The sequence below is a fragment of the Ptiloglossa arizonensis genome, chromosome 1 (genome assembly GCF_051014685.1).
Source record: "Ptiloglossa arizonensis isolate GNS036 chromosome 1, iyPtiAriz1_principal, whole genome shotgun sequence".
Classification (NCBI taxonomy): Eukaryota; Metazoa; Arthropoda; class Insecta; order Hymenoptera; family Colletidae; genus Ptiloglossa; species Ptiloglossa arizonensis.
This window is the reverse complement of record NC_135048.1, coordinates 8,011,899-8,035,654: the sequence shown is the minus strand read 5'-3', so window position 1 is coordinate 8,035,654 and position 23,756 is coordinate 8,011,899. Positions and strand designations below refer to the sequence as shown.

The 23,756-nt window shown below is 32.4% G+C and overlaps 4 protein-coding genes across 11 annotated transcripts; 1 reads left to right on the top strand and 3 right to left on the bottom strand.

The window, feature by feature from the left end:
- Positions 1 to 104: 104 nt before the first annotated feature.
- Positions 105 to 16,028, bottom strand: D4 (double PHD fingers d4). Of its 3 annotated transcripts, none has more exons than XM_076319831.1 (9): positions 15,891 to 16,028; positions 15,613 to 15,810; positions 15,204 to 15,440; positions 14,902 to 15,107; positions 14,644 to 14,713; positions 12,867 to 13,022; positions 10,468 to 10,920; positions 4,264 to 4,376; positions 105 to 3,513 (listed from the first exon to the last, which is right to left on the bottom strand). In XM_076319831.1, the coding sequence occupies exons 1-9, from the start codon at positions 15,916 to 15,918 to the stop codon at positions 3,382 to 3,384; spliced, it is 1,593 nt and encodes a 530-aa protein (XP_076175946.1). In that variant the 5' UTR covers positions 15,919 to 16,028; the 3' UTR covers positions 105 to 3,381. The 3 variants fall into 3 exon arrangements, with proteins under 3 accessions (XP_076175946.1, XP_076175957.1, XP_076175965.1); XM_076319842.1 differs by having other exon boundaries at positions 15,701 to 15,810; positions 15,891 to 16,022; XM_076319850.1 differs by lacking the exon at positions 12,867 to 13,022.
- Iyd (Iodotyrosine deiodinase) lies at positions 287 to 2,034 on the top strand. Of its 2 annotated transcripts, XM_076319870.1 has the most exons (4): positions 291 to 631; positions 845 to 1,057; positions 1,115 to 1,431; positions 1,514 to 2,030. In XM_076319870.1, exons 1-4 carry the CDS (start codon positions 460 to 462, stop codon positions 1,697 to 1,699), a joined length of 888 nt encoding a protein of 295 aa, XP_076175985.1. In that variant the 5' UTR covers positions 291 to 459; the 3' UTR covers positions 1,700 to 2,030. The 2 variants fall into 2 exon arrangements, with proteins under 2 accessions (XP_076175977.1, XP_076175985.1); XM_076319862.1 differs by having other exon boundaries at positions 287 to 631; positions 845 to 1,431; positions 1,514 to 2,034.
- Positions 16,029 to 17,306: 1,278 nt separating the features above from the next.
- Positions 17,307 to 20,209, bottom strand: Thrrs (threonine--tRNA ligase). Of its 3 annotated transcripts, none has more exons than XM_076313798.1 (5): positions 20,087 to 20,209; positions 19,589 to 19,672; positions 17,952 to 19,507; positions 17,580 to 17,869; positions 17,307 to 17,498 (listed from the first exon to the last, which is right to left on the bottom strand). In XM_076313798.1, exons 1-5 carry the CDS (start codon positions 20,186 to 20,188, stop codon positions 17,350 to 17,352), a joined length of 2,181 nt encoding a protein of 726 aa, XP_076169913.1. In that variant the 5' UTR covers positions 20,189 to 20,209; the 3' UTR covers positions 17,307 to 17,349. The 3 variants fall into 3 exon arrangements, with proteins under 3 accessions (XP_076169913.1, XP_076169921.1, XP_076169932.1); XM_076313806.1 differs by having other exon boundaries at positions 19,956 to 20,094; XM_076313817.1 differs by lacking the exon at positions 20,087 to 20,209 and adding an exon at positions 19,942 to 20,002.
- On the bottom strand, positions 20,153 to 23,580 carry LOC143147976 (uncharacterized). 3 transcript variants are annotated; one of them, XM_076313775.1, is made up of 7 exons: positions 23,031 to 23,580; positions 22,782 to 22,954; positions 22,557 to 22,715; positions 22,371 to 22,499; positions 20,844 to 22,289; positions 20,490 to 20,715; positions 20,153 to 20,202 (listed from the first exon to the last, which is right to left on the bottom strand). In XM_076313775.1, the coding sequence occupies exons 1-6, from the start codon at positions 23,536 to 23,538 to the stop codon at positions 20,521 to 20,523; spliced, it is 2,610 nt and encodes an 869-aa protein (XP_076169890.1). In that variant the 5' UTR covers positions 23,539 to 23,580; the 3' UTR covers positions 20,153 to 20,202; positions 20,490 to 20,520. The 3 variants fall into 3 exon arrangements, with proteins under 3 accessions (XP_076169890.1, XP_076169900.1, XP_076169882.1); XM_076313767.1 differs by lacking the exon at positions 20,153 to 20,202 and having other exon boundaries at positions 20,266 to 20,715; XM_076313785.1 differs by lacking the exons at positions 20,153 to 20,202; positions 22,557 to 22,715 and having other exon boundaries at positions 20,265 to 20,715.
- Positions 23,581 to 23,756: the final 176 nt, after the last annotated feature.

The following is a 23,756-nucleotide window of genomic DNA, read 5'->3' as shown; positions in this document are numbered from 1 at the left end:
AAGTTCCTTACGCTGAAAAATTAAATTGTTATTATATATTGCTTAAGGTAGTTAGACATTTTTAGTAGATTATATTTTTTTCTATTAGAATAAAAAGTACAAAGAACAGTTTCCAATTCGATTCATTAGAATTGTATAATAAGAATTATAATTTTCTTTCTTCTTCACACTTTAGAAATTAGAAATTTGCTAGGCTTAATACTCTGAAGACACAAGTACTTAAATAATTCGTTGTATTGTAAATGATTGACAAACATAAAGTAATTAAATCTACAGCTTTAGCGCGAGTAATGGGGTACATCGTGCATTTAAAAATGATATCTTACATATTTTAGGTCACATATATCCCACCACTCGTATTAACGCGTATCTTACTGTTAACCTTGTGTAGTGTGTAATTAAGAGTTCAGTAAAATTCCGATACTTTGTCATTGAAACGAATTTTGAATTTCTATTAAAATGTTTTCTGAACTTTTACCATTTTGGACGAAATACTGGTACCATATAATGATCGGTATTATTTCTTACGGCTTTTTAAAAGTATTTTATGAAGTCTCGAAGAAGAGCACCATTTTTATTAAAAAAAACAATAGTACTAAAATTTTAAATAATACTATGCAGCAGCTAGAAGGTAATAATAATCCACATTATTGCCACCAGATTTGAAACTGTAAAACTAGAATTGTTAAAAAATTTACGCCATTTAAAATACAAAGTAATTTAACGGTATGTCAAATCCGTTTCGTTTTATCGTATATAATAATAAATAATCCGAACAATTATTTATTTAAAATATATTTTAATATAATGAAAGCTAACGTTATGAAGTAATAATATTTTTTAGACTCTAATGAAGAAACTTCAGAAGATGACGAGGAACCTGCACTACCAAAAGACTTAGAACATATTCCATATGAATATAAAAAGTTCTCTGAAGTAGAGATACTCTGTCGAGCTTCTGAATTTTATAAAATAGTAGCTGCTAGGAGAACTATAAGATTTTTCAGTCCAGACCCTGTATCAAAAGAAGTCATACGTGAGATAATAAAAGCTGCAGGTACAATATTATGTAATTACATTAACAATATTATTTATATATCTAAGTCTGTTTTAGGCACTGCGCCTAGTGGTGCACATACAGAACCATGGACATTCGTAGCGGTATCAAGTCAAAAGGTGAAAGAGCAAATACGATGCATTGTTGAAAAAGAGGAAGAAATAAATTACAGACAAAGAATGGGAGTAAAGTGGACCACGGACTTACTTCCATTAAAAACTAATTGGATTAAAGAGTACCTGACTACTGCTCCTTACTTGTTGCTTGTATTTAAACAAACTTATGGAATTTTGCCTAATAAAAAAAGAAAAGTTCATTATTACAACGAAATAAGCACATCTATAGCATGTGGTATTCTCCTTACAGCTATACAGGTAATATCATTATAATACTATAATTTCTTATACTGTGTACCTATGAATAGTATGGATCTTAATACATGAACTTTAAAACTAGTATGCAGGTTTGGTAACTTTGACTTCTACTCCTTTAAATTGTGGACCTGCCATCCGCAACATTCTTGGACGTCCTTCTAATGAAAAGCTTGTTGTACTACTGCCAGTCGGATATCCAGCAAAGGACGCTACAGTGCCAGCTCTTCAACGAAAACCTCTATCTGATATTTTAGTTGAAATTGATTGAAACATACGTAATCATAAATCATAGATTTGTGTCTAATACTTCATTAGAATTATGCTTACTTATGGGATAATATAAAATGAGTACACATGATCATAGATTTATACAAATCCTATTTTTTATAAAAAAACTTATATTTTTCTTGAGTATTGTTTGTTACTTATGAATATCTTACATTACACTTTCGCAAATATATATTATTTATCATAATTAAAGAATATAGTTTTCCTTGGTCACAACATGACTTCCGATCTTATAAAGTTACCCTAAAATGTTCAAATGGGAAACTAATCCCTGAAATATAGCACCCAAAGAAGTTCTATCATTATGTATTATGTATTATCTTCCTGCACTTGGAAAATTTTCATGGCACACAATAAGACTGTCTAAAGTTAGTGATTCAGTTTGTACAAACTAATGTTTATTCAAATTTGCATACAGTGTGTTAAAAATAAGCAATATAAAATGTAAATTCACCATGTTTAATCAATTCAAACTCAAAATGTTTATAGACTAATTTTCATGACACCTAGTACACAATTCCATGTCGTTAAGCGACCCTAAAATTACTGAATAAAAAAAAAATTACATCAATGAGTACCAAATATCACCACGGTATCTTAAATTAAGTACATTCAATATATAAAATATAAAAATACTGAACTAACAATAAAGGGAATATAGAATATAATTTTCTGCTGTACTGCGAGTTTGTATGTCATAGCTATACTGCTACTAATGGCTGTGTCGTTAAGTGTAAAAGCTTTAGCATCATGATACGTACAGATAAACAGACGGTGTCCTATTTATCGCTATTTATGAAACAGATACTATTAATATTGTTTTCCTAGAATATCAATTTTTTCTTGCTTTTGCTTCTTTCATGAATCTTGGATTGGACCAAGTTAATAGCGAGGAGCTAAGAGTTTATGAAAATTTGAGATCTCCAAATTCTTTTAAATATAAGCATTTTCGAAATTCTAAAAGCAACCGAACTTCGAATGTCAATGGCTAAAAGTAAATTTGGCCTAGAACTAGGAGAGTACCATTTTGTTTGTAATTCTCAAACTAACATCTAAAATTTCTATAAAAGTAATATCTTCATAGATACTACATGTCTTTCTAAAATGAATATAAAATAAATTTGTCCCGTTTCAATGAAAAATGCAATAATTTAACGACAATCCGTTGTCAGAGTCGTTGATACTAAGGTTATTTCATTAGTTCCGTTCACTTCAACGGTGAGCTTAAAGAGACTGTTCATCTATTACGTTCTTTTTTATAGAAATATTACGACAGTCCATTAACGATATACTTTTATACATCTACTGGTAAACGCTAGTTCGTTAAAATTATAAATACGTAGTTATTATACTTTTAGTTTTCTGAGATCACCAGTGCCTGAGATATCTAACGCAGCATACACTACGAATACTTCGTAAAGTTTCGTCTTATTACTGGAACTTAAATAAGAAAAAAAAAGAATGAATCGTTAATGCTGCCAACTTTGTAACGAACTTCCTTACCAACGAAATATTTTCGATAATTGGAAGTACATCCGCGTCTACGTAATACTATAAGGAAAGTGAGCTCGTGAATACTCTCCTAATTCAAAAACGGCCGCTGCACCACAGCAATAGATAAAAATCCGTGACGAGAACTACTTATCTACGAGATAAGTGACTTTAATCACGGCGATGAAATTCTGCTATGCACAGACGGCAAGACCAGGAGCCCTCAGGAGGAGATGCAAGAGGTGGAGACAGACAATACATGTGGTATCCACGATCACAGTCGTCACAGAACAGCAGCTGATCCTAGTTTAGTTCGCGAAATAATTAATTAGCTTGCAACGATACCTGACTTGAGTAGTTTTTCGCGATAGACTTTTTAATTTATTATTTCTTCTTCTTTCAGAGTAGAGCATAATACTCTAGAGTTCACTTATTCCGTAGCAATCTGATATGGCTAATCGTTTCAATAAGAAATATGAACTACACATCGTGACATTTCAACCAATGCAAGGAGTTTAAAACGGAATGTCTTCTTACTCAATTATAATATGTCGGTAAGCGTAATTTAAGTGTCGATAGAGACAAAATAGTTCTCCGTAGATCTTGCTCTACTATTTTGATACGTTTTATATCGTATTTTCTAGATGGTAATAATATCATACGTTGAAACGAAGAGAAGTTATATTAACTTTTTAGACAAAAATCAAAGGCCATCATCTCTTCTTCTACTCGCTATAATACCATACTGTCTGAACAAACTCAAATGACCACTCAAGATAACTTTTTAAACCATAATTTATACTAGAAACGACCTGATGGGGTCGTAGATGCCAATAGATCTGTTCTCTAGTATGTGTAAACAGAGTAAGTTGAAATATGAACAATATCAAACGTTAACGTTGATGTAAAGTAACAAGGTACATACCTATATACTAAATACTGTCCGTCCCCCCATAAGCGGGGAAAAAAACTCAAAATAGTTGGAGCAAGAGTACGTGAATTGTTTTGTTCCTTCGTATTAAGGGAACCCGAAAAATAGTGGTAAATACTCACATCGTTGTCAGAGGTGCCACAAATAGAACAGCATTTGCATTCGATACACTGCCACCTGTACTTGCGAACAGAAACGATCATGTTCGCTGTGAATTGCAAACAAGTCGGATGCCCTATAACAAGAACGTAGCCAGGTCATGGAACACGCATATGGGACGGAACAGGATAACTGTTTTGGACGAGTAGAAAGGTGCTAGGACATTTATCTTGTGCCGAAGAACAGTGAACTCCAAGCTATCTCGTTTCTGTTATTATTATTTCATTTTTTTTTTTTTTGCGTATCAGAGTACATCTACTAATTTTTTTTTTTTTTCGTTTCTGAATTCTAACAGAAGCACTCGACTTAACATCGGATCAATCTTTTTTTTTATCAATGAAACGCGTGCGATCATAATTAATATGATACATAATGACTTTCACCCTTCCTCAGCACTAAAAACGTCCGGAATAATGATACGTTTTGTTATGTTTCCGCACAGAATGTTTTATTTCATGATATCTGCGATTCTTTTGATGTCACCTCTTGAACATATTTGTTATTTATTTGGAATAGTAAGGTGGTAAAGTAATAGCGGTGCGTACCTTGGAATAGTTCACGTTCTTTCTTGCGCAGCACAATATAAACGTCGCGGACCAGCACACTCTCTCTCTTTTATTCACGTATCTCATCTTTCATTCGGTCCCTTTCACACTATTTCTCGTTCTCCATTTCACTCTTTTTCGCGCACACGCACACACACACGTAACTCATATAACGTATCACATTTGATATATATATATATAATATATATATATATATAATATATATACATATATATATATATATATTTATATATAACTAGCGTTACTTAAATACTAGATTTGTAAGCCTCATGGGTATTGCTTAATTAAAAATTGCCTAATAACAAGTCTTCGATTTTATATAACAAGGAGGAACTATTTGCATGCTTTCATATTTTTTCGTATTTTTCTTTTTCTTCTTTTGTTCTTGCCTCTCTTATACTATACCATGTGAGTTTTTCTTACGGTAAATATTTAAGGATATCAAGATACGATAGTGATTCACCTTCGAATTTATTCTTGTCGCATGGTCGCTACCGAATGATAAACTATAAGGATACTCTAAGATCTTTTCGTAACACATATTCCTTTCTTTCTTTCTCTTTTTTTTTTTTGCTTCTTTTTTCTTGCTATGACTCTTGTTTTTAGTAAAAAGTGTACCGAAACAATTAAAGGATACAAAACTAAGGTGTAACACTTAATGACCATTTAGAAAACTGTTGTTCTGCACGGAGAACACTGAATTCTGTTGATCAAACGCACCGTAAAATTAATCATCTATCACTGTATCGCTCGTCACACGTTACGGACGTAAGATAATATAACAAGGGAAAGTAGTGTCGAGTACGTACAAATTACAACTTGCATCATCTTGTATCCATAAATCTATGATAACATATAACGTTAGCATTAAACAAAAAAAAAAAGAAAAAAAACCAACAAGAACGAGCCACTGAAAGACGAACGCGAACATACCCGCGGAATTAAATACGATTTATGACGACTTCCTCTACGAGACGAAAAACTCATAAGGTATTGTTACAATGAACTGTTAGATACGACGTCCTTTAATTCTATTCGAACGATATCTTGTACGAATATCAAAGCTTGTATAAAACTAAGCTATACCGAGTCTCTACTCAAGGATCTATAAGGATACATCCTCTCTCTTTCTCTCTTTCGACTCGACGTATCGTCGAAATCGTACCTAACTCGAATAAAACACATGAAAAAGAATATATCTTTTTATCATACTCTATGCGTACGTTACCGCTTATCGTCGTGTTTTTTTCTCTTTTTTTTTTCTTTCCTTTTCTATTCTTTTGTTCCTCTAAATATGCAATAAATATTCTGTCGTCATCAAATGACGATCCAATAGCAGAAGATATTTACTATATGTAACATGACAAAACGATTAATGCCCAGAACGAAACGGAAGATTTTAAGAGCAGCAGGTTCGGTGGAATGTGTATAAAAACGGTGGAGAAAATGAATTTCGAAGATCGCGAGTAGCGATTTTTTCGATACGAACATTAAAAGGTTCGTATTTCGTTAAAAGAAAGTTTGAGAGATGTGTCAGATCGCTGCAGGGTGTCCAATAAAAGAATCTTTATATCTATCAATTTTTTAAGGCAGAAGGCCTTTATTTTCGTATAATAAAATCATAAATTTCATTTTAACGCAAACACCGCTCGAGTAATTTCAATGCGTGTAATAATACGTACATCAACCGTTAAGGGTTAGACGATTTAGATCTGTTTGATTATATTTTCTACATTTTCTTCGTAAACCAGTCGCTTCTCTTCAAAAAAGTTGTCCTGACTTCTAAATGGGTGATAATATGCAAGAGACGTTCGACGAGGTCACGATATCCAAATTTAAACTCGTACAACAGACGAATACGAATTGTCTGGGAAACCAGTTTGACTTGAAGATATTTCACGATATTAACAGAAGCTGAAAGTCAGAGCTAAATGAAATGGCCGTCCAATGTCATCGATGGGCAACCCCTATCATATTATTTAAATTTCCTTATTGTAGTTCGTTTCATGAAATACAAAAAAAAAAAAAAAAATATTAAAACTTTCAAGCCAACGATTAATAAAAATTCCTGCAGCAACCTGACAGCGTAAAAGAAAAAAGATAAAAACGATACGCGAGTTTTCTGATCTCTATGGGGAACTACAATTTTCCCCTCTATGAAGAAGTGTAAAATTCATACGAAAAATCAGATCATACGCGATGGGAAGATTTGATCGAGCACTCATTTGAATCTACACGATGTCTCATTATTCCCGAAGATGCGATCGAAAAATGAATGCGGTGCATCGATCTTAAATGGAACGAGAGATGATGTAACTGTAAATTTACAACGAACCTAGTCGTATTGCGAAAATGAATCTCTTTTTGCTCGAGTATTTGAACGATAATACTTTAACTAGCGTTATATGTGCTGCGCTCTTAGGTGTCGTGTATTGTGATCTGTAAATAGAAATACGCGAAACGCAAAGAGACAAAGAAAATATTTACAAACCCGAGAAACGTAGAAATATCGAAAACATGGTTCGACCTTCTCTCATCTTACTATATAAATATGTTACTCTCGTTAAACGATTCACGACTGTGCTGGATAATATAATTATATAAAGTATATACTCGTATCATTTTTTTAAGCTCTCTTAAAACTTCTCGATTATAGAACGATTATTTCGCGGCAAGCTTCATTCATTTTTTTTTTTTTGTTTTCTGTCGCTCTTTGATTTCCAACACAATAACGTAAAAACGCGATTACACTGTAGTCAAACAGAGAACACAAACACATCTTCTTCAATATGTGCTCTAGTGATACTGTGCAACAGGAATTTTGTTCGTTTTTCCTTTTTTTTTTTTTCGAAAATTCATCTAACTTCGTAAACAGTAGATTCATTTACTTCGTCAACGACGTTTTGTTTCCACTTTTTTTCTTTCTTTAATATCCGGACGAGATTCGTATTTCGTGTTGAATTCGTTTTTTGTACATTATCTTTTTGCTTCGTAAAAATTTTCCCTTAAAAACTAATCATTGAATTACAATAAATCACAGTTGATCCGTGCAGTAAAGGAATTATCGAAAATTCCTATCACTCAGATGCGACAAGTTGCACCATTGACAATGTGATGTTTTTGCTTTTCGTGCCTTGACTAGTGTACGTAAAGCTCGTAACCATTTCTTTGTTCTTTTTCCGTCGCCTAAATCGTGCAGATAGTGGATAGATAATCGATTCTTAATTATTGCACACACGGGTACACATGAATTACCCATAACGATGGTTTCGAACGTATGTCACGCAGCAATTAGTTATCGTCCTATTCAACCCAAAAATATTCTTTCTTTCCTTTTTCTCGTTTTTTTTTTTTTGTTTTCCGTTACGATCCTTACCGGTGGTATGAAAAATAACTCAAACCGTTCGATGAACGCCTTACCGATAACAATTCAAAAACAAATCTTCTCGAGCGTCCGAACGTATCGCTGAATGAACTTCAACGATGAACAATTTAACGACAACCAACCATCAATAACAAATTACCCATAATTTCGAAGAAACAACCAACGAAAGCGATAATTTCGACTCTTCACGTATGAACACAAGTCGCGGATCGTAAGGAGATACAGGAGAGAAAAGAAGCCGCACTATCGACCATGTATATGGAGAGGACAGTAAACTTAAGAGTTCTAATTTCATGGTTGCGAGTCCTATTTCCTTCCAAGGGACCAATATAAGTATATCTTCAATTTGAATGAAGTAATTATTCCGAAAGAAAGCCACTGAACCTGGAAAATACAATCATTAATATATACTATTGATCTTGATTACTGGGAATGTCTTGAATTTAATTACATTACTGATGGCTCACTTGTGAAGAATCCTATTTTCAAAGATATCCAGAACTACAATTCCGAATAAGGTTCAAGTATATAAAATGAATATATGCGACAGAGTGTCACTAATACAAATAGTATTGATCAACTTTCAATTTCAATTTCATGCGAAGTGCCTATGTGCAGTAAAATTTCTATCTATGTTATCCTTTCTGGTGAAGGATATTCTATTAGAAATTTGCAAAGAAACTAAATGGAACATTTACAATGCTAAAATAGAAACACGAAATTGGGCATTTTACTAATGAAGAACGTTTAAACTACGAAAGAATCCCAATGAACAAAGAAGAACACTTTGTTATGGTATATTCCAAATAAACTTGGTTTCGGTCTCCAACAAAGTTATTCATAAGAGAAGAAAATAAAGAGAAAGTTTTGTTAAAAAGTTTACAACTATGAAACCATTGTTCACATTAAAATATAAAAAGAAAAGGCTAAAAAGAGTAAGAGATTGTATTAGCTGGATGAAAGCATAATGGAAGAATGTATCTATTCTTTTAATGACAAGTAAATTTGCGTTTAAAATTCTCTGCTCTTTGGAAAGACAGCAAATTCACCAACAATTAAGAACACTTAACTTTGATTGTAAAATATAATGAATTTATTATGCTAGATAAATTATAGATGGAAGATCTACATGGAAGTGACTAAATCAAATACTAAAAGCTAAAGTATAATCGAATATTCTTTTACAAGCATAATTCTATATAAAATTGAACCCTTTATTAGTCTGAACAAATATATTCTTATAACAGTTTACAACCACAGTATTTTGATTCCTTTTAGCGATAAATAGAAATGCAATCCAAACTAATACGGAAAAATACTTTTTGAAGAAAATGGAGTTAAAACATTTAAGAAAAACACACTATACAATGGAAGCAGTAGCATAATTTGCTGAACATATTATTTCTCCTTTCTATTAAAAAAACAATAAATATCTTGTTATGTGAATTTATTTTGATATAAAATAAAATAGTACACATATTACTTCCGTTTCATATAAGCATGAACAAAAATTGCCATGCTATCTTAGGTCATATTTTTATTTGTCACTAAAAAGAACCAAGTACTGTAATCAAAAGTTATAATAAATACATACTAGTTCAAACTAATGAAGAGTTTAATTTCGCTCAATAAACAAGCACTTATTTAAGTCAATTTTATAATATTAAGTAGTCAAAACAACAAATATGTAAAAATAATTTTACATTTCAGGAGAACAATGACCTAAAACACTCATCAAAGCTATGGCTTAGCTATCTGGAAATGGTGGAACAGCAGGGAAGACTGAGAACAGTGATACAATTCTCTGAATCGCTGAACCTTCCAGAGCTTTGTTGCCAAAGAGTCAAGAAATTGGGTCCGTTTAACTCTTCTGCCCTTTGGAAGAAGTATTCAAGAAAGCATGGAATGATGTCTAAAATGCTCCGAAGAACTAGTACTTACATTAGTCCCATAACGTACTGCAATAAATAGGAATAATACCAGCGTGTAAAGATACATCCACCAAATTCACCAGAATCGTCCCCACATACATGGCCATTAGTACATATACACACCATCGAAAGTAAGAAATTATCAACCTTCTGAGAAGGCTCGATCGATGAACGATACGCGATTACCCAATTATACCGTGGCGGTGACTACGCACACACGCCACCTACATTAATTGTGATTCGTTCTTCGTGTATACTTGCGCTTGATCTTTTCCTCTGGCTTACCTGAGCGACCGCAATCACTGCAAGAGACCAATTCCTCGGAGCCGCCGGTTTTTTTATTTTCCCTAGCATCGCCCAGACAGAAGTCGCAGTACGGGGAAGGTTGCGCGGACTTGCCAGCTTTTTTTTCATTGTTCCCGGGGGTCGGTGGCCCCTCCGTTCTCACCGAGGAGGGCGAGGGGACAGCGGTTCCCGGCGACGAGACCGCAGGCAGGTGTTCTTCCTTCACCGGTGGAACGGTAGGCGAAGCTGGCGCGGCCGTCGCCTGTACCGCGGGCAATTGTTGCTGTTGCTGCTGCGGCGACGGCTGTTGTTGCTGCTGTTGCGGTTGCTGGGGCTGCTGAGACTGCGGCTGAGGCTGCGTAGACGCTCCCGCAGCGGACGCGGAAGGTGCTGCGGGAGAGGGACTCGAAGTACTCGATGAGGTTGCGTTCTGACGACCCCGACGTGTACCACCTGATCACAAACCGACCACATACCCAGTTGCGCTTTGCATCACAAGCTAATGACCATGCACACTGGCTTAGAGACAATGATTTAGAATCAATTCTGTGACAATGACCAGTAATAATCAATTCGGTTCTATCGGGCGTGTCGTTTACCAATTGTAACAAGGGTAAGTGGTTTGCAACCGCCAGTTTGCAAATTCTTCGAATTTCTAGTTCTATGTAAAAATTGAAGCGGCAACAATTTCCAATCGAGACAAAATCAATTGGTCGCTCGAAGTCGCTGAACGGCAATCTGCATCAGCCCGTACGGCTACCTCTATCACTCCTACCTAGATCTGCAGAAGCAGACGAACATAACGTAAGAGTGGAGAGAAGTGCCTGGCCTCGTTCACGGTGCAGAAAATGGGCTTGAGCGATCATTTGATTTTGTTAAACTATAGAGAAAACTTAAAGCATTTGTCAAGAGGCGGTCGTTTACCCGTATTCATCAAACGTTCGCTCGAATAACCGAAATCGATTATTCAAAACATCACAGTCTTTAAAAAACAAGAACTGGCACAACAATGAAGAAAAAAAGTCAATTAATATACAGGGTGCCCCGTTGTAAACAGGCTATTTTAAATAATAGAAAGAAGCTTAGAAAAAATTGCGTGCTTGGAGGGGAAGAGAGGTGGCAATTTCAAAGTTAACTTTGTTTTTTAAAGTGTTCTGTTTTTATGGCAGAATTTGACGGAACAATGAATTTTGAGAATACAATTTAAGTTCGTACATAGTGTTTGTAAAAATTCATTACTACGTCGAATTATACGATAGAAATGGAACGTTCCGTTTAAAAAACGAAATTAACCATGAAATCTTTTCTACACTATCACTCACAAAAAAAAATATTGCCACCATATTACGTCTACCCTTAAAGGTACACAACTTTTGTCGACAACGCTTCCTTCTATTATTTAAAATAGCAAAGATATTAAGATGACCTATTTCCAACGGGATACCCTATATAATTGTAACAAGGTGCACAAATTACGTCAATCGATGCATTCCATCACCAAGAGCAATTCCAACGATACAACGTCGAAGTATCCGTTCCAAGATCAGACAAAACAGCAGCACAGACGTGACAGAGCTACTTTTACGACTCACGGAGAGCAATCTCCAATATGTATAACTGTAATGAAGCTGCAGGCGCTCATCGAGAGGAAAATCGAAGCCAAAATCGCTCTAGGAATTCAGATAAAGCATAAAACGAGCAAACGGAAAAAGAAGATTGTCAACGCCGTTAGAGTACTTACTAAATCAATAATCATCATGCTGAAGGACACAGAAAACTATTATTACATAAAAATACACACACATACCAAACACTCAAGAGGCTACGCGCCCAAGAACACTACCGATTTAAAGGGCTCGATGGAACATCGCCTCTTTGCAACATATGAAAACAGTTCGAAACGCGATTGCAGAAGCATGCTATTGCAAAACATTCGCAACAATCACTACTTTCCACTTCTTTCAAATCAATATATTAGAATATATCGAGAAACACAGATCTGAGAAGTTTAGCATATAAGGTAATTTGTTTATGTATAAGGTAAACATATTAAAGTAACGGAACCGTTCGTATCATACTGGCTTCAAGATTTCTTCTCTGTATGATAACTGCTCGGTTCGGATATGTATTCGCAAAAAGAGTTGTGCAAGAAAATCCCATACGTATAAAAAATGCTGTATATGGAAAAATGAACACAAAAATTACGCTACGTTATTTGCAATGCATGCATTTGCAATACATGTAAAGAAAATATACTTAGTTTCATCAAGTTAGGAGAATAGTCTGGGTAAACAGAATTGCATGAACGGGATCTGATAAAGGTTTCGGGTAAAGAGACAGAGGAACGGGAACAATGGCTTAAAGGACAGTGAGAAAACTGAGCTGATTTTGGCTCCAACCTGGCTGGTTCGAAGCAGCGGTGTCTGCAACGCTCCTAGGTTCAACTTCGGCAGGACTGGGACTTAGTTCCTTAGCAGGATCACCGGAGGAAGTAGAGTGGGAATGACCGTAATGGTAGACCAGACCAGGTCTGGTTTTATACCGTGCGCTGCATACTGCAAAAGTGCAAATACTGTTTTCCCACAAACCATCCAATGCAACGTCCATGATGAGAAAAATCTTGGTCGACGAGTTGGTTGGACGTTTGGGAGGATGTAGCCATTTAACCGCCACGTCAAACTTATGTTCTTTTGTGATCTTTTTTTAAGATGTAATATGATGATTAAAGCGCAAACGAAAAACTGTTTTCTTATCACAAGCAATAGCTTACAGAATTCTAAGAAACGCAGCGGTTAAAGGATTCTAGGATAGAAGCTTACAGGTTAGGGACAGCATTTGCACACCTTCCGTACCAGTACATATCCCTATCCACCTACGAATCTATATGTGGACAAGCAGTGAAGGAGTTCCAGCCCAAGAAGCAAAACTAATACGATGCAAGGCTTGATGCTTGTATACTCCTACAGAATGAGCTCGCTACAGTGTGAGCCAGTACATTCTTGCTCTGTTATTGGCAGGTAGTATAAGTCCGAAGATATTTGGTCAAATTTATAAGCTTGATTGAGTATTGATTGCAATATTTTACAACTTCATTTATAATCAGATCTTACTATTCATGACCAAATGTCTTTAGATTTTCTGCTAATCTAACAGGAGTGGTTTCAAGAAGTAAACAGATTGCAGGCACATTCGAGTTAATTCATAGACTTTGTGTCTGAAAAAGTTCGATCAAATTAGTAGTGACTATTATACTCCTTCAAGATTTGAGCAAACGCGATATTATTATTCCAAGATTTACTTTGGGTTTTTACACTTTTCCAACTATCTTTGTAAACATAGTTTTATGTATTGTACTAAACAAAAAATTATCGACTACTACATAACAGACACAATAAACAATTTTGTCGGATGTATTCCCGTTAAAAAATCTGCGAATAATAGTACAAGATAAAAGATTTAAGAGCACAATTATCTTTAAGAAAGAATGATACCATATACTATATAAAATCATTGAAAAATTGGAAGATGGTGTATATAATTTACAATTTTATACAAATAATTAACATTTGAACATACTGCATACGTTTGATGCGCAAATTTCTGAAATTATAGATATGCGTAATCAGTCTTTGCCTTTCATCCAGAACCATATCATGTCTCTTCATACTTCAGTAAATAGGAAAAAAGAAATGGAATACAAGGTTTTGAACAAACACAAATTGTACGATAAGGATTGGAATATCCTATAATATACTACAATTTATAAACTTGAAGGAAAACAGCAGTCAATACAGTCCTGATCAATTTCTCTGAGCAAAGAGTATTGAATCAATATGAAATTAATGTAAGACTAAAGGGCACCTTTCCACGTTATAAAGTTCATTATATGTTCAATCACCATCCCCAGTGTAAAATTATGCGGTAACCAAGACTAAAAACTTCAATAATTTATTTCGAGCTTTCATATATATTATATCGTAACCTTTGCGTATCTTGTAAAATAATACGTAGGCATCATAAAAATATAGTTATTTAATAAAATTAACAAATTTTCTAACGTAATGCACTTTTTTTCTTATTCGAAATAACAACTGATAAAACTAATAATAATAATATTTATAATGAATCTAGTAACAGGAAGTGGTCATTTGTAGTTGTATCTATGATTAAACTTACGGTCACAAACGAATGGCTTATCAGTGTCAGCAGCATCATAGTTGGTTTTTTTGCGCCCACGTCCCCCACCCTATTTAATAAATGTATATGACAAATTTAATATATGACATACAACAAATACATGTTAAAGAAGTAAAAGAAAAAATTGATCAAATATTAAATCAAATTTTTTGTGTCATTTGCTCTATAAAATTGCACAATAAAAGTTAAAATAAAGGATAACAATACCAATGACAATAAAATACATTAAAAAGTTACCTTCGTACGTTTACTCCCAGGACTGTCTGTGGCAGGTGGATGACTTCGTGTAGGATGATGACCACCTCCGCGAGGTTTCCTTCGTTTCCTTTTACTACTGTAGCTTTCTTCATAGTCATAGTCACTTTCAGGATCAGGTTCATCGTATGTGTCTATATCCAACATGTCTTGCTCATCATAGTACCATGCATCTTTACTATGTTCCTCTGTATAAAATTATTATTGTATTTTTCATTAAATTAGGTGAAATAAATATAATTTTATTTTATTAATTTAAATACACTCCAATCAAATATACTTACCTTTAAGAACAACTGATTCTTTGCTATCATCATTTACATGTGTTACAGTCTCTACACCTTCGACACAGTCCTCTGGATCTCCTCTTGGCCCTCGTTTTGGATGCAAATAATGCATTAAATATTGACGCCGTTTCTTTCGCCATCTTTTACTAGGATATGTATATATTTGACCATGTAATAAACCTGGCAGTCTTTCCCTTGCAGACATAAACAGCGCAGAGTGATTCTGTGCTACACCTGTAATTCCATATAATATTGTTTACAAATTAAAATCATAAAATTAAAATATTATCACTCTTAATTAAATAACTTGGGAGTTCATGCACTCCAAAATAGTTGTTTAGAAAATTTTATTTACATAGAATAGAGAAATATACTAATTTACTTTAATTATACTTAAGCAAGGTACCTCTTCGATCTACTACAGTAGTGTTATACAACATCATGATGATCAGGCAGGTATGTAGATTTTGTAAAAAGATCGTAGTAAACAATACCTGTCTGCGAATCGAGGAAAGGCATACGAAGCCGTCGTTCCCTGCACAATCGGCTATTATAATTCGAGGCATTTTCGATGGATTCCCTGTACGCCGTGTCATTGAGGAAGCTACAAAAAAATCGATAACAGTCATGTAGAAGCTTCGCACTAAGAAAAAATGTATACACAGTCGTTGATACAACATATACCTCTCAATTTTACACAGATTGCTTTCATTTATAACTTGAATAATTCCATGTGAAGCCGGTGAAATCGTAATGGCTGTCATTTTATAAGAACCAAACAGTACGCTTCCAGTTCCTGCTTGCCGCTTGCTCTTCTTCCCGGAAAAGGAGCTATGTACTCCGACGCATGCGCACTTCACTAAATAATATATATCCGAAAACAAATATTTAAATATAATTATTTCAATTTTAAATAAATAAAATTAACAAAAAATTAGAAACTAATTTTTTTTATTTAATCATAACTTAACTTAAGTTATTTGAGAGATCAAATGGATTGTAATGTCGAACAGTAGCGAACACGGGAAAATTTGAAAATAAATCGTACTGTCACGGTACTAACGTTAACGGTTGCGCTTAGACAAATATTCGTATTTGACAAAGTGTTTACTAAACGAAATTAAACTCAAATTACAATTAAATTTACTGAAACTTGCCCATAAGAATTATTAACTAGATTAATGATGTAATTAATCATAAAATATAATAATATTTTAATTTAAAATAAATTGAGAACAATTTTATTTGTACATGCTACTTTATTGTAAAGGTTGCTATAAACACTTAAAAGAGAGAAATTTTCTTTTCGCGCCAATATGATATACAATTTAAAGCAAGAATTTATCCTCAAAGGACATAAAACACAATTATAATATGTATACTGACACTTTCTGCAATAAGTTACAAAGCACAAATATTGAGATAAACATTTCAAATTACAATGTACATCCAATATTTCTATTATAAAGATAAAAGTAATTAAAAGTTATTTATAACTTTTAACTAACAAGGAGTTATCATTAATGATTCTTTCAAATAATAGATACGGGTAAAAAAAAAACAATGCTTAAAAAGTAAATTTAAAACATACTATATCTCTCAAACATACTATATTTCATATTTTACCATTTTTAAATTTTAAGAGGAAAAAATATTTTTAAGAAACGCTGCTTAACACGTTAAATGCCGCATAAATTAAATAATCCGTGTATAACTGCACTAGATATAATTACGTAATTAATGATATAAAATGTTTTATAATACATAACTTTTATAGTAAAACTATCAAACAGCTTGAATGGAAAGTTCAATATGGCTGACCAATATAAATGCATTATTTGATAAATTAATATTCAAAAGCAACTTGAATGTATTTTGCACTTCTATTTCATTAATACATTGAAATTTCCTCAAAAAAAGAATCGATTAAATGCAAAATATTCCGTAAACACTTATCCTGTGTTTTGCAAGGTGTTTCTAAAAACAACTGTTTTTAGCATAATATTTTGTTCGAATAGTTCTGGGTGCATTCTTTTAGTATATTTATAAAATGTTATGTTAAATTCTATCAGTTTTGTAGTACAACAGCTAACATCGGAATTACTGGCTATAAATAAATATTTTATTTATTTGTAAAACTTATTTAAAAGTTTTCTTCGCAGTTTTTATACTTTCTTTCTTTAAATAATTTGAATTTTTCACTTAAATCATTTACAATTACTTCTCCATGTACTATATTATCCCTGGTTCGCACATTCACTGTCCCAGCATTAAGCTCTTTCTCTCCAACAACTGAAAATATATTATCATGTATATTGAATACTCTGATATTCAATTATGCAGTATATAGAATAGATTAATGTTTTTCATTACCAAGAATGAAGTTGAATTGTGCTAGCTGTGCATTTCGTATTTTTTTATTTAAAGTATCACTTGAATCTGTATCAACTTCTACCATAAACCCATCATTCCAAAGTTTATCTTTCACTTCTGTGGCATAATTATCAAACTGAGAACTCACTGGAATGACCATTGCTTGTCGCGGAGACAACCAGAATGGCCACTTTCCAGCATAAGATTCAGTTAAAATTGCAATCATTCTTTCTACAGAACCCAAAATAGCTCTGTGAATGATTACTGGTCTTTTTTTCTCTCCAGTTTCACTAAAATTTCATAACAATTAATGTTTGTTTTTAATTGAAGTTGATTTGCAAACAATATAATAATTAAAATTTCTCCACTTACTTAACATATGATAAATTAAATCTAATTGGTAGTTGGAAATCTAATTGAATGGTAGCACATTGATGAGATCTTTTTAATGCATCCATAATTGTTATATCAATTTTTGGACCATAAAATGCACCATCTTCGGGATTAAGTTTCCATGATTCTCCAAACATATCCAAACTATCTGATAATGCTGTCTCAGCTTGATCCCACATAGCTATGTCACCCATGTATTTCTCAGGTCTTGTGGACAGACATAAATTAAACGTAAATCCAAAAACACCGTACACGTGTCGCAGAAAGTCGAGTGCTCCAAGTATTTCCTCTTTAATTTGCTCATTTGAACAAAATATATGTGCATCATCCTGTTGAAAACGTCTCACTCTGGTAAGCCCAGTTAATGCACCAGATATCTCATTTCGATGCAACACACCAAAATCAGCCATTCTCAGTGGTAATTCACGCCAAGATCTATTACGAACATCAAACATCATGCAATGGCCAGGACAGTTCATTGGCTTAAGTGCAAAAGTTTCCTTTTCAATATTAATGGAAAACATATTTTCTGCATAATGCACCCAATGACCAGATGTTTGCCATAATTTAGTGTTATAAATATTAGGTGTGATTACTTCTTGGAAACCTCGTTTTCTATATTCAGAACGAATGAAGTCAGTCAAAGTATTATAGATATATGTTCCACGTGGTTGAAAGAAACATGATCCTGGAGAGAGTTCGTGAAAGAAAAATAGTTCCTGTTCTTTCCCTATTCTTCTATGATCTCTTTTAGCAGCTTCCTCTTGAAACTTTTCCCATTCTTTTAGTTGTTTGGTATCTGGAAAACTGATACCATAGATCCTCTGCAGACATTCTGCATTCGCATTTCCTTCCCAATAAGAAGAAGAGTTTTTGGTAACCTTAATAGCTTTAACCTTTCCAGTATGTTTAATATGTGGTCCTCTACATAAATCAATCAATGGTCCACATCTGTACACTGTAGTAGTAGGTGTATTTATTTTCTCGTTAATAATCCGTATCTTAAATTCATTATATTTAAACATTTCCAAGAGATCTTCCTTTGTCATTTCTAATCTCTCAAAAGGCTGCTTCTCTTTAACTATAGTTTTATAGAGACTTTCCAAAAAAGGAAAGTCTAAATTTGAAATTCCTTTATTTTTCAGATACATATCATAATAAAATCCATTTTCTATTGGTGGACCATAACATAAACAACCACCATATATTCTCTCCATAGTTTCTCCCAAAATATGTGCACTAGAATGCCAAAAAACTTGTTGACCATCTGGATGGTCAAACTTGAGAAGTTCAAGTTTACAATCAGATTCTAAAGGTCGATCTAGATCCCATAGTTCATTATTTACTTTTGCAATAACAGTACTATCTGCCAAGCCTTGACTGATATTTTTTGCAACTTCATATGGTGTTGTACGCCATGATTGTCCAACAACTTCCTTTCCATCAGGAAATATTATTTTTATATCAATAACTGGTTTCTCAGCTAATGCTGCGTCATATTCTGCTTTTAGTTTATCCCACAATACAATACGATCCTAGAAAAATATATTATTCAGAATAAAAAATTAAAAATTATATATTATACAATATTCATTGAATGTATTATAGTAATATACTTGAATATAACTGGGCCAAGGTTTTAATTCAGTTATTATGTTTTCATCAGCGACATTCTTTTTTTTCAATTGTTTCATCTTCGCCTAAGTTCGATAAAAAGAAATATTAAATCTCATTAACAAATTTTATAAATATTTCTTAAATCTAGAAAACACAAGGTTAACTCGTCAAAAGTTACAGTTCGTCTGAAATGAAACGTTAGGATTGCATCAGATTATTGATTCTGACAGACGGCTGGTTATTCTTATTACAGAAACAAGACACGTCATTTTTTAATTAGTTACTAGAAGAGATTAATAAAAGATAATAAAACCTGTAATATCGAAATTACAAAAGAATATAATGATAATACATTTTATAACCAACCCAAGAAGCATGTGTCCGCTTAGAAATATTATAGAAGTATTTAGAACTGCAAATACGTAAATTTGATAACATATTTTAACGCTACAAATAAAAGTACTCAAACTTGTATTAAATGTAAATTATCTTCATGCCTTTTCTTCCTTTAAATTTAGGTTTTGCACATTATTCACTACGTTGTCACACATGATGTCACCCATGTTGAAAGTAGATTGGTTCAACCTGCTTGCTGCCATGCCTGTATATATTCCTGCATTTAAGATTTACATTGGGTTATGAAGGGCAAAAACGAAACGCAGTAATTGCAATATATTTTAATCGTTTAATGCCTTCTTTTATTACAAGAATAACAATCTATTAGGAAACAATATACAAAAAGAAATGTTGCATAGTTACATTATAATATTTAATACGTATTATAATGTAAGTAATAGAACATATCTTGAAGGTTATTGTTGATTACTGTCAATTTGATATCATAACAGGAAATCTTTATAGATATTTTTCATAACTTGTTTTCTAAACCTTTAAACGAACCTAAAGTTCACAAACATAAGTTCATATTTTTCTAAAAATGTATACGTTCGTGACGAATAATATGACTTCGGTGATGAAATCTTTTTCCGCAAGCGCGACAAACGTATGGCCGTTCATCCGTATGAATTCTATTGTGTATTTTCAAATCATATTTTTTGAAAAATGATTTACCGCAATGAGAACAAATATGATTTCGTTGTTTTAAATGATCACGTTTCACATGTTCCTGTATCAGAAAAAATATTTTTGTATAGCACTGATTTAGTATAGATTAATTTTTCTCAAATTAAAACGGGTATAGAAATATTTTAAAAAAAAATGTATACATAAATTTCAATATACATGTATACCTACATTTACTTGTGAAGAAGTATTGTAAATTTTTTGACATAGGTCACATGCAAACTTCTGTGGACCTTCTGGTCTGTGATTACTTGCAATGTGTTTATTTAATGTTGATTTCCAAGCAAAAGACATTTTACATTCTTTACAATGAAACTTTTGTTGGTCTGCAAAATGTGTACCTATATGTTGTTTGTAGTTATAACTGGTGGAAAATGATTTTTCACATACTGTACATTGAAATTTTAATAAAAATATTTTTGACTTTTTTAATTCTTCTCGTTGATCTTCTAACTTTGTACTCTTTCCAATAGTGTCAATTATTTGCACCTGTTCTTCATCTTTTTCAACAGTTTGGTTACTATTTGTATTTATTTCACATTGTGTATCTTCAGTAAGAGAAGTTAAAAGAATTTGTTTATTATTGCTAATAGTAGCATTTTTTTCATTCTCTTGCAAAGATTCAATTTGACTAAAACTTTGAAAATGTAAAAGTTCATTTTCTTTACATTCTAAAACTTTTGAGCTTTGACTTCCAACTTCTGTATTTTCGACAAATTCAAGAAAACGTTCTGAACTATCATCATAATGTAATCTTTCAAAAACCTCTAAATTTGTTTCAACGTATTTATCAAAATCAGTTTGTGGATCTAACAAAATCTGATTTGTGACAAAATTTTTTTCTTCACCTTGTAATTCATAGTGTGCATAGTGTAAATCACTGTGTATATTATCTCGTATATTTTGTTCATGTTGAACTTCTTCATTTACATTCTTCACACTTAAACACATGTTTGTTACATTTTCTGAAATATTTGTATTTTCATCTTTAGTTTCAGAAGTTTTCATAGACTGTATATTTGGTAATTTTTCTACTAAATTATTGATAAGAAATTCATAAAATTGATCCCCTGTTTCCGTTTGTACTAAACGTAACATTGATTCATCATGATTTATAGTATTATTTACATCATTTGAACCTTCAGAAGATTTTTCACTTTGTACCGAATTTATTTCCTGATGGTTTTGGATATTTAGATCAGGTTTACTAGATTCTGATAGATCTATTTTTTGAAACATGTCAGTAACATTTATAGAAACATTTGTTAAAGTATTATAATTTTGAAGTGTCTCCGATTTTTGTGGGTCTGATTCATATGTTTGTGTACATGTCAAATGTTCATAACTGTTTGAAAATTTATTACTCAATCTGTTTTTAAGAACCGGTTCATCTACTTGACACACATATAATACATTTTCTTTCATTTCATAATCATTGGATTTATATAACAGAATAGGACTACCATCCACACATTGAGTTTGGTCATTATGTAGTACTAACTTCTCAGAAATATTTAATTCTTCATTTGTTCTAATTTTTCCTTGTGTTTCATGTAAGTGCTCTTGTGAAACATGGTTTCTAGTATCTTCAATGTTCTCTAGATTTATTTTTTTCAACTTTTTCCATGTATAAAATTAAATTACGTGGCAATTAAATGTATTTTAAAATCATAAAATTCTAAATATTAAATTATTTACCTGTTCTGATGTAATGTAAATGATTGTTTCCAATGGCAACACTCTCTTTATATTTGCTTCATTTTCAAGAAAATCAAAATTATTTGCATGACTTTTATATTCCTGAAGTTCTGTAATTTTCTGCAAGCTCTAAATAAAATAAAAAATAAAAAACAAGAATTTTTTTAATATTTTTGTGATTCTTACCATCTCATTATTTGTGCATTCCAAATTAATAACATTTTCCGAATGAGATTTCTTGTGTTCCCGTAAAAGAAAAATAAAACTAAAACTTTCACCACAAATTTTACAGTAATGTTGTCTTTTAACAACCTTTTGGTGAATAGATGTATTACCTTCAACAAACTATATGTTGGCAATGAGATATATATTCGTATTAAAGAAATTACATAGTATAACATTTTTAATCACCTTAGTTTTGTTTAATGCATGCTCCTCTTTCTCAACATTAGCACTGTCAGGACTATTTTGGGCTTGATATTTAATAACTTCGTTTAATCGTTCATGAATACGTTTGTGTCTTGCAAGTGAACTAATTTGAGTAAAACGTTTACCACAAATAGAACACGGATATGGTTTTATTCCTACAAATTTAATTTCAACTATTGATCTATTTCTGATTCCTCATTAGACAATGTATTATAAAAATAATATAATTACCAGCATGCATTCTACCATGCCTAATTAAATTAGATATATGGTTAAACTTTCTTCCGCAAATTTCACAAATACAAATATTTGTTCCTAAATGAATATTTAAATGCGTTCGTAGATCTGCTTTCCGGAAAAAGCCTTTACCACAAATTTCACAGAGCTGTGATTTTTCACCTAAATGTATGCTTCGATAATGGTAATCATATTGAGATGCTCTGTCAAATGTTAAATCGCATTGTTGACATTTAAACGGTCTTATTACATTTTCATGAAAATTATCATAGAATCTTCCTTGGTTAAAATATTTTAGCTCTGCTTGTGATTCATTGGTTATATCTTTTTTTAAACATTGTATATGCTTTAACAATACATCTTCAGCATGAATATGTAAATGATCATAAAATTCCTTTTTATTTCTGTACTGACAGTCACATACTGGACAAATGAAATTAATAGATTGCATTTGAACTATATCATTTTTATAGGTTCCTTGTAAATTTGTATCGATTGACATACTTGTATACTTAAATACACAAATTCACTTTTTTCTAGAACTAATTTTAGTAATTTTAAATATAATAATTAAGACAGTTAATAACAATAGCTGAATATACGCTTTGAAGTATTTATTTCATAATAAAAATAACCTAATAAATCTTAATACTATTAACTTCCAATGCGTTAATGTTATTTATTTTCCTTTTATACCATTTAGCAATTTAAATTGACAAT